Source organism: Excalfactoria chinensis, unplaced genomic scaffold (assembly GCF_039878825.1).
Source record: "Excalfactoria chinensis isolate bCotChi1 unplaced genomic scaffold, bCotChi1.hap2 Scaffold_398, whole genome shotgun sequence".
NCBI classification, from domain to species: Eukaryota; Metazoa; Chordata; class Aves; order Galliformes; family Phasianidae; genus Excalfactoria; species Excalfactoria chinensis.
The window spans coordinates 22199-34180 of record NW_027315686.1 but is presented as its reverse complement, the minus strand read 5'-3'; the positions used below and the strand labels follow the sequence as shown (position 1 = coordinate 34180).

Genomic DNA, 11982 nt, shown 5'->3' with positions numbered 1-11982 from the left:
CCCCTCCCCCGTAGGCCTCAATGGCAGAGCGGTTGCTAAGGAGAAAATGGCGCCGTTGCTAAGAGCCTCCACGCCGTTGCTAAGCGGCTCGGCCAATCAGAGCGCGTTGCTAGGCAGATCCCACCCACTTGGCATCGCTACGGTGGCTCAGAGCGGACAAAAAACTTCACCCCCCCCCCACCGTTCCAAACGCGCATAAAATAAGGTGAAAAAGGGTAAATTTGCTATTTTTGTTGTTTTTTAGCGCCGTTTCCGCTCGAAGGGTTTCCCCCCCCAAGCATAAAGAAGCTAAAAACGGCTGTTTGCCTTAGAAACAGCTGCAGGTTGAACCGCAAAGAGCAACGAAGCGTTTTGGGGTGAAAAAGGACGATTTGGGGTTCAAAACAACGAGCCAAACTTCCGTTTTTTTTTATGGTCCCGAGTTTCATTTAATGACGTTTTATTAATTGGGTTTAATTCATTAATTAAGGCCGTTTTTCAGGCGGTTTCTTCCATCCCTTCAGCGCAGCGTCCGCCATTTTGATGCCATCTCCGACCCCCTTCATTAACGATCAGTCGTTAATTAATCGTTATTAATTAGTAATTAATAATTAATCTTAATTAATTCTCCTTCCCGCGACGGTCATTAAGTAATTAATTAAAGAAACAAGTGCTTTTAATTGCAGTTATTTCCCGTTTTCGTTCATTTCTTATTTTCCGGGATTTATTTTATATTATTAATTATTTTCTATTAATTATTTTCTATTAATTATTTTCTATTAATTATTTTCTATTAATTATTTTCTAATAATTAATTTTTATTAATTAATTTCGATCAATTATTTTCTATTAATTATTTTCTATTAATTATTTTTTATTAATTGTTTTCTATTTTTTCTATTTTTAAATATAATTTAATATTTAATATTACTTATTTTCCATTATTATCTGTTAATTATTTTCTATTCTTATTTTCCATTATTTAATATCATTTAATATTATTTAGAATTATTTAATATTATTTAATTTCTAATATTTTCTACTAATTATTTTCTATTGTTGTTTAATATTATATAATAATCTTATTTAATATTATTTAATAATATTTAATATTACTTATTTCCTATTAATATTTTCTACTACTATTTTCTATTATTTTTCTATTACTTTCTTTTATTAATTAATATTAACAGGAAATAATATAACGTGTTATATTACATATTATATATATTAATATTATTAATATTATTCAATACTACATAATTTTATTTATTTTCTATTATTTTCTTTTATTTAATATTATTTATTTCCTGTTAATATATATTATTATTTCTTTTAATATTTAATATTATTTTATATTAATAATTTTCTGTTATTATTATTAATAAATTTCAATTATTTAATATTATTTTTCTTATTTAATATTATTTCTTTTCTGTTAATTTATATTATTATTTTCTTTCCTTAATTTCTATTATTTAATATTATTTAATACTAATTATTTTATATTATTATTTTCTTTTATTATTTAACATTATTTAGTATTATTTTATATTAATTATTTTGTTATTTTTATAAATTATTTTCTATTATTATTTTCTATTATTTAGTATTATTTAATATTATCTAATATTATTTATTTCCTATTAATTCCTATTATTATTTTCTTTTATTATTTTTTAATATTAAATATTATTTCCTATTATTATTTGCTATTATTTTCTATTATTTATTTTTTCTTAATTTCTATTATTATTATTATTATTATTATTATTTTCTCCTATTTATTTTCTATTATTTACTTTCTATTATTTTTTAGTTATTTTATATTCCTTTTATTAATATTATTTCCTATTAAATAATTTTTATTTTATTTTATTTTATTCTACCTTATTAATATCATTAATTTTATTTAATTTTCTCTATTCCCTATTTAATTAATTAATTAACGTTATTGATTAATTTAATTATTTTTATTTCCTTTTATTTTCCTTCATTAATTTCGATTAATAAATAACACCAATTTCTTTATTTTCTTTTTATATATATTATATATATATATATTATATATTTTATATATTTTTATTTTATTTATTTTATTTTATTTTATTAGTTTAATGTATTTATATTTAATATATTTAATATATTAATATATTTATTATTAATTATATTACATTAACAATTAATTATATTTATATTAGTTTTATATATTTATTTTATTTATTCAATTTTCCCTTTATTAAATTTATTTCCTTTTGTTTGATTAATTTCATTTATTTTTGCTTTATAAACTACGTTATTTTTATTAATTTTATTTTAATAATTTAATTGATTTATATTTTCATTTTTATTATTTATTTTATTCTATATCCATTTATTAATTTTATTTGTTTAATTTTATTTATTCTATTTCCCTTTTATTAATTTATAATTAATTAATTAATTTACAATAAATTAATTTATTAATTTATATTTTATTTATTCCATTTCTTTTTATTAATTTTGTTAATTTTATCTTTATTTCTTTTTTATTTTTGATTTGATTAATTCTATTTTATTTTTATTTTATTAACATTATTAATTTAATTCTATTTTATTTATTCTATTTCCGTATTTTATTTTATTTTATTTTATAAATTTTACTAATAATAAATTAATAGAGATAATAAAAGAATAAAATAATAATATAATAAAATAATATTTTATTGATTAATTATATAATAATAATAAAATATACCATGAAATTATTTTCTAATAGAAATAATTATAAATAATAACAACTCCACATAAATATGTAAATAATTTATTACATACAATAACATTATTAATTAATTAATTAATTAATTAATTTCCCCTCTATTTTTTTTTTAATTTAATTTTAATTTTGCCTTTTAATGGCACTTTTCGTTATTTCTATCGTCTATTTTCATTACTAATAATTACTAATAATTAATTTGATTCCCAATTTATGTTTCTTATTGGAAATTTTATGGATTTTATTTCAAATATTTAATAAATATTAAATATCCGTTTTTTATTTTTTTTTAATTGCTGATATAATTTAAATATAAATATATTATATAATATATATATAATTATAATAATTAATTTATCATTTATTTTTCATTTATTATTTCTATCATTTATTTATTACATTTATTAGCTTTAATGAGCGTTGAAATTAATTAATTTATTAAAAATTAACATTATTAATTTGTTTCTTGATTTTTTACCATCATTTTGATTGATTCGTTTATTTCATTATTTAATCGTTCATTTAATTCGAAATTTAATTGTTAATTAATTGTTAATCTCTAATTATCATTAACTGTTATTAAGTCAATTAAAAATCGAATTTAATCGAATTAAGATTTTAAGATTTTTTTTCCTTTTTATTGCCTTAAATTATTTTTAATTAATTTTTAATATATTGATTCAATTAATTATTTTAAATCGTTAATGTAATATTTAATAAAATTTAATATCATTGATTACATTTAATTAATTAATAACTATATTTAATAATCATTATATCTTATTATTATTATAACCGTTATCAAAAATATTAATATTATATTAATTAATCAATATAATATTAATTAATTAGTATGGTTATTATATAATATATATATATATAATATAATATCATCATAATATTATTTTATATTTTATTAATGTATATTATATATTATATTATTAGAGGTAGTAATTAATGATAATATTATTAATAATAATAATTAATGCAAACATTATATCCTGATCATTTCTACAAATAAGATAAATAAGATATAATATATATCTATATAATATATATAATATATTAATTAATAGATATAAAATTAATATAATAAATCAATCAATTAAATAATAAATTAATAAATTAAATAAATACTAAAAGAAATTAATTATGATAAATGAATGAATAGAAGCAATTAGTAAATGAAACAAATAGTAAAATAAATTAATATATAGCACTAATTAATAAATAAATGAAAAATAATAAAAAAGTATTAATTAATTAATGGATAATAAAATAAATAATTAAATAATAAAATAATACAATAAATAATACAATAAATAATACAATAAATTAATAAAACAAATGGTAAAATTAAGTATTAACAATTAATAATTAGTTAATATTAGAAATACCTCCGGCTTAATTACTAACGACCATTAATTAATAAGTCCTTCATTAGTTCCAGCTTTGACTGATCTCACCTCATTGTGGCTCTTCATTTTAGGTTCATTTCGCCCCAATTTGGGTTTTTCCCCAAAATAACCCAAATTTAACCCCAAAAAAAACCCAAAATTCGGTTTTTTTACTCCCTTTTTTTCTACATTTCTGCCCTTTTTTTTACATCGCCCCCCTCAAAGCTTTTAATTATTGCCAATTATCTTTTTACCTCTCCTTATTAATGACAAATTAATGATTATTAATGACTTATTAATGATTATTAAAGACTTATTAAAGACATTAATTAATTCCCCCCCTCGAAAATTTGGGGTGAAAAAACGTCATTTAGGAGTCGACAATTAACAATAATTAAGAATTGGGGGTAAATAAAATGACTCAGTTGATCAATGTTTAATTACCGGTAATTAAATTAAATTAATAATTTTATTAATTTAATTATTATTTTTAATAATTAAATTAATAATTAAATTAAATTAATTCGATATATTAATAATTAAGTACTAATATTCGTTTTAATTATTAGTTATTAATTATCGTTTTAATATCTGGATAAATGAATATTTTTCTAATTATGATCTAATTATTGTTTGATATATCACATTGTTATAGTCTAATATATTAATTAATATCTATTGATTATTAATATTAATTATTATTAATTATTTATAATTAATTTATAATTGTATATATTAATTGTTAATGATTATTTATTAATATTATTAATATTTATTAATTAATAGCGATTAATACTTTAATGTCCCTTAGAATCCTATTATTATAATTTTTTAATTATTATTAATTATTATTGTTTATCTTATATAATAATAATATATAATGTATAATATAATATATTATGTATTAATATATTAATAAAATATAATATATATATAATATAATATATAATATAATATATAATTATTATAACAATGTGTATTATAATATTATATATTTATTATTTTTTAATTATTTTTTAATTATTTATTATTGTTATTATTATTATTTCTCTTATATAATAATAATATATAATGTATAATATATAATATATAACATATGATATATTATATGTTATATATTATATTTTATTTAATATATAATATATAATATATTATATGTTATATATTATATTTTATTTAATATATAATATATAATATATTATATGTTATATTTTATTTAATATATAATATATAATATATAATATATAATATATAATATAATAATAACAATTATAATATAATAATAGTAATAATGATAATTATTATAATTATATAATAATTATAATTATAATAATAGTTATATTATTATTATTTCTCTTATTATGTAATTATTCCTACACCTGGACTCTTTAATTACCCAATAATCAGATAATTAGTTCAGCGTTCATTAGGTATTAATTATGTTCATTAAGTATTTATTAATTACTACTGTTGACGGCCTTAATAACTGACTTAATTAATTAATGATTGATAACCACTAATTATTGCAATGCTTTATGAAGCTTAATTAATTAATTGCACTTAACGACATAAAACCACTTAATTAACCGTTAATTAAGTCTATTAACGAAGTATCATTAATGCTTTATTAGGACTCGATTAAAAACTTGCCTTGTTTTGAGACATTTCATTACAAAATACCCTTATAATTAATCCTTTCTATATGTTCACCCCCTAATTAAGCCTATTATTAATTAACCACACCCCAATTAAAGCTTTAATTAACTCCAGCTCTAATTAAGCCCTAATGAGCGCCCAACAGACTCTATTAAGCCTTGAGAGCGATGGAGTTGTGGCCTCAATTTGCATATGCAAACAAGGGGGCCGCAGCGGGCCCGCAGTGTATGCAAATGAAGGGTGGCAATTTGCATATATGCAAATGATGCACGGTAAGGCGATACTGTCCTCCAACCACAAGGGGGCGCTCTTTGCCCTCTTCCAACCCCATTGTAGAGCTCTACAGACTTCTCCAACCCAGCAACAGTGGCGAAAATAAGGCAAAATGCAGCAAAATTGGGCAATAAAAATGACCCCGTGCCAGAAAATATGAATTTTAAGCAATAAAAAAAGAGGAAAAATAGGCCAAAACGTGGCTGCGTTTGGGGCAAAAAGGGCCAGAAACTGGCAAAAATTGAGGCCTGGATGGGAGCAGGCCCCAAAAGCGCTTCTATTTTGGCCTAGTTTGGCTTCCTATTTTTTTTTAACCTTTTCAACCTATTTCTTTAAATTTTTCAACCTTTTTGGGGTAAAAAAGGGCAGTTTGGAGTGTTTCGTACACCGAGATGGGGGTAGACACAGTAGAGGAGGCCTTGGCCTCATTTTTGGGCTGAAAAAGGGCAATTTGAGGTGTGTTATACACTGAGATGGGGGTGGGCACCATAAAGTAGGCCTCAGCCTCAATTTTGGGCTGAAAAAGGGCATTTTGAGGTGTTTTATACACTGAGATGGGGGTAGACACCGTAGAGGAGACCTCGGCCTCATTTTTGGGCTGAAAAAGGGCATTTTGAGGTGTTTTATACACTGAGATGAGGTAGACACCATAGAGGAGGCCTCGGCCTCATTTTTGGGCTGAAAAAGGGCAATTTGAAGGGTTTTACAGCTAAAAAGGGGGATGGGCACCATAGAGGAGGTCTCAGCCTTCTTTTTTGGGCTGAAAAAGGGCATTTTGAGGGTTTTATACCCTGAGATTGGGGTAGACACCATAGAGTAGGCCTCAGCCTCATTTTTGGGCTGAAAAAGGGTATTTTGAGGTGTTTTACACCACGAGATGAGGGGAGGGCACTGTAAAGGAGAAATCAGCCTCTTTTTGGGGCTGAAAAGGTGCATTTTGAGGTGTTTTATACACTGAGATGGGGTGAGCACCATAGAGTAGGCCTCAGCCTCATTTTTGGGCTGAAAAAGGGCAATTTGAGGTGTTTTAAGCCACGAGATGGGGGCAGGACGCTGTAAAGGAGAAATCAGTCTCTTTTTGGGGCTGAAAAGGGGCATTTTGAGGTGTTTTATACACTGAGATGGGGGTGGGCAGCATAGAGTAGGCCTCAGCCTTCTCAACTACCTACTACTACACGAGATGATATAGTAGTGGTTGTGATGATGATGCTTATGGGATCAACATGGCGGCTGGATTTAATGGGATCACCCAGAGCTCAGAATGGCAGATCAGAGCCCCAAAATGGCGTCGATGTCACCAGCCCCATAACCACCAAAATAAAGAATACTACCACTGCGGCCATCTTTGGCGCAGTAATAGGTGGCCGAGTCCTCGGCCTTCAGGCTGTTCAGCTGCAGCCTCACTGTGCTCTGCCCGTTGTCCCTCGTGATGGTGGCACGGCCCTTCACCGCCGGCCCATAGAATGTGGTACCACCATCACCCCTAATACCAGCCACCCATTCCAGCCCTTTGCCTGGTGCCTGTCGCACCCAATACATGGCGTAACTGCTGAAGGTGAACCCTGAGGCCTTGCAGGTGAGGCTGAGGCCTTTCCCGGGCGCATAGAGGCCTCTTCCGGACTCGTCCAACGTCAATGACCATAACCATGCTGATGACCATGACCATAACCATGTTGTAACCATGACCATAACCATGTTGATAACCATGACCATGACCATGCTGATAACCATGACCATATCCATACTGATAACCATGACCATATCCATACTGATAACCATGACCATATCCATGCTGATAACCATGACCATATCCATGCTGATAACCATGATCATATCCATACTGATGACCATGACCATATCCATGCTGATAACCATGACCATATCCATGCTGATAACCATGACCATATCCATGCTGATGTCCATGACCATCTACATCGTAGTATCATTATCCAGCTCCATCCCCATGACATTGTCTGACACTTCACCCATCATTTCCATCCCCGTGTGCTCAGTGCTGCACATCGGGGCTGAGTTCTGCACACTCTGGGCTTATCTCCAGCACCTGGGCCATGAGCTGCCAGTCTGGGCAATGGCTGATCCCATTCAGTGCAGCAGCGACGTCGATCCCATTAGCAGCATCACCATAACTACCAGCACGTTTGGTACAGTAATAGGTGGCCGAGTCCTCAGCCTTCAGGCTGTTCATCTGCAGCCTCACTGTGCTCTGCCCGTTGTCCCTCGTGATGGTGGCACGGCCCTTCACTGATGGCCCGTACCATGTGCCACTACCAGCAGCATTAATACCAGCGACATATTCCAGCCCCTTGCCTGGTGCCTGTCGCACCCATCCCATGCCATAATCACTGAAGGTGAACCCTGAGGCCTTGCAGGTGAGGCTGAGCCCTTTTCCGGGCACGTAGAGGCCTCCTCCGGACTCGTCCAACGTCACGGCCGCCATCAGCCCTGTGGGGATGGAAGGGATGGAGAGTAGAGAGCCTTAGAGAGATGTCTCTAAGGGAACACAATGTGAAGCTGATCAGGTCGCTGTAGAGACTCAATGAGGTCCCTATGGGGTCTCTATGGGGTCTCATCTGAAAGGGCCAGAGGAGAGCTCGGCCTCATCTGCAAGGCCTCAGGGTTCAGCATCAGTGATTATTGCATGGGATGGTGCAACAAGAGCCCAGTGAGGGGCTGGAATGGGTCGGTGGTATTCAGGGCGATGGTACTTGGACAGGATACGGGCCGGCAGTGGAGGGCCGTGCCACCATCACGAGGGACAACGGGCAGAGCACAGTGAGGCTGCAGCTGAACAGCCTGAAGGCCGAGGACTCGGCCACCTATTACTGCGCCAAGGATTGTTGTGGTAGTTGTGGTGCTTGTGCTGGTGAGATGGACGTCACTGCTGGACTGAATGGGATCAGCCATTACCCAGATGGCTGTGGGTAGATATACTGCAGTTCAGATGGATATGGTCATGGTTATCAGCATGGATATGGTCATGGTTATCAACATGGTTATGGTCATGGTTATCAGCATGGTTATGGTCATGGTTATCAGTATGGTCATGGTCATGGTTATCAGCCATCACTGAGACCCAATGGTGACCCTATATGGACACAGTGAGGTCAGGGCCCACCTTTGAGTCTCAGTGATGGCTGATAACCATGACCATAACCATGCAGATAACCATGGCCATATCCATGCAGATAAACATGACCATTTCCATGCTGATAACCATGACCACAACAATGCTGATAACCATGTCCATGCTCATAACCATGACCGTAACCACTCACAGATGTGGGTTTCCACTCATGCCTGGGCTTCACAGCAGAGAAACAGAAGCGATGTCGATCCAACCAGCATGCTGAGCTGAACCAGCAACAGCAGCACCAGCACCCCAACCAGAACCACCATAAGCATCTCTGGCGCAGTAATAGGTGGCCGAGTCCTCGGCCTTCAGGCTGTTCAGCTGCAGCCTCACTGTGCTCTGCCCGTTGTCCCTCGTGATGGTGGCACGGCCCTTCACCGCTGGCCCGTAGTATGTGCTGCTACCACTAGGACTGCTAATACTAGCGACGTATTCCAGCCCCTTGCCTGGTGCCTGTCGCACCCAGTCCATGCTATAACTGCTGAAGGTGAACCCTGAGGCCTTGAAGGTGAGGCTGAGCCCTTTTCCGGGTGCGTAGAGGCCTCCTCCGGACAGCCATGACCATAACCATGACCATCAGTTCTACACAGTCTGGGCTCAGCTCCAGCACCTGGGCCATGAGCTGCCAGTCTGGGCAATGGCTGATCCCATTCAGTGCAGCAGCGACGTCGATCCAATTACCAGCATTACCATAACTACCAGCACTCCTGGCGCAGTAATAGGTGGCCGAGTCCTCGGCCTTCAGGCTGTTCATCTGCAGCCTCACTGTGCTCTGCCCGTTGTCCCTCGTGATGGTGGCACGGCCCTTCACCGCCGGCCCATATTCTGTGTAACCACCAGCACCATTAATACCAGCGACGTATTCCAGCCCCTTGCCTGGTGCCTGATGCACCCAGAACATGTCAAAGCTGCTGAAGGTGAACCCTGAGGCCTTGCAGGTGAGGCTGAGCCCTTTTCCGGGTGCGTAGAGGCCTCCTCCGGACTCGTCCAACGTCACGGCCGCCATCAGCCCTGTGGGGATGGAAGGGATGGAGAGCAATGATGGAACCGCCAACTGAAGGCCTCACAGAGCCAGGAACCATTGAGAGCCCACAGGGATCCCATAGAGACTCAACTGAGAATGCATAGGGATCATATAGAGACCACACTGAGACCCCACAGGGATCCCATAGAGACCACACTGAGACCCCATAGGGAACTTCAGACACACAGAGGAGGGCTCAGCCTCACCTGCAAGGCCTCAGGGTTCACCTTCAGCAGTTATGGCATGGAATGGGTGCGACAGGCACCAGGCAAGGGGCTGGAATGGGTCGCTGGTATTGATAGTACTGGTAGTTACACAGCATACGGGCCGGCGGTGAAGGGCCGTGCCACCATCACGAGGGACAACGGGCAGAGCACAGTGAGGCTGCAGCTGAACAGCCTGAAGGCCGAGGACTCGGCCACCTATTACTGCACCAAAATTGCTCACAGTGCTGCTGGTTGGAATATTGATGCTTATAGGATCGATTTCGCTTCTGGATTTAATGGGATCACTCAGAGCCCAGACTGGAAGATCAGGGCCCAACAACTCCAACAGCTCTTACTGCGCCAGAGCTGATGGTAGTGCTTGTGCTGATGATGATGCCGATGAGATCAATATTGTTCCTGGATTTAATGGCATCACCCATTGACCAGACTGGGAGCTCAGAGCCCAGCTGCTGGGGCACACCATGCTGATAACCAGGGCAATATCCGTGCTGATAACCATGGGCATAAAGATGCTGATAACCATGACCATAATCATGCTAATAACCATGACCCTGACCATCTGAAATGCAGTATATCTACCCACAGCCATCTGTGCAATGGCTGATACCATTCAGTCCAGCTGCGACGTTGATTGCATTAGCAGCACCAGTACCACCACCACCAGCATATTTGGCGCAGTAATAGGTGGCCGAGTCCTCGGCCTTCAGGCTGTTCAGCTGCAGCCTCACTGTGCTCTGCCCGTTGTCCCTCGTGATGGTGGCACGGCCCTTCACCACCGGCCCGTATCTTGTGGTACTACCATCACTCCAAATACCAGCGACCCATTCCAGCCCCTTGCCTGGTGCCTGTCGCACCCAGTGCATGCCATAACTGCTGAAGGTGAACCCTGAGGCCTTGCAGGTGAGGCTGAGCCCTCCTATGGATGTCTGAAGATCCCTATGGGGTCTCAGTCTGGTCTCTATGGGATCCCTGTGGTGTCTCAGTGTGGTCTCTATACGATCCCTATGCATTCCCTGTTGGGTCTCTATGGGATCCCTGTGGGCTCTCAATTGTTCCCGGCTGTGTGAGGCCTTCAGTTGGCGGTTCCATCATTGCTCTCCATCCCTTCCATCCCCACAGGGCTGATGGCGGCCGTGACGTTGGACGAGTCCGGAGGAGGCCTCTACGCGCCCGGAAAAGGGCTCAGCCTCACCTGCAAGGCCTCAGGGTTCACCTTCAGCAGTTATCCCATGATGTGGGTGCAACAGGCCCCTGGCAAGGGGCTGGAATACGTCGCTGGTATTGATGATGATGGTAGTGGCACAGACTACGCGCCGGCAGTGAAGGGCCGTGCCACCATCACGAGGGACAACGGGCAGAGCACAGTGAGGCTGCAGCTGAACAGCCTGAAGGCCGAGGACTCGGCCACCTATTACTGCGCCAAGAGTGCTTATAGTGGTAGTTGGGGTGCTGGTGCTGCTGTTGCTGGTTCAGCTCAACATGCTGGTTGGATCGACATCGCTTCTGCTTCTCTGCTGTGA

The 11982-nt window shown here is 35.0% G+C and overlaps 1 gene segment (V, D, J or C); it reads left to right on the top strand.

Annotated features, from left to right (window-relative positions):
• The first annotated feature begins 11586 nt into the window (after positions 1-11586).
• On the top strand, positions 11587-11982 carry LOC140265043 (Ig heavy chain V region 6.96-like). The segment is given in 1 exon segment: positions 11587-11982. A coding segment is annotated over 1 exon segment (396 nt).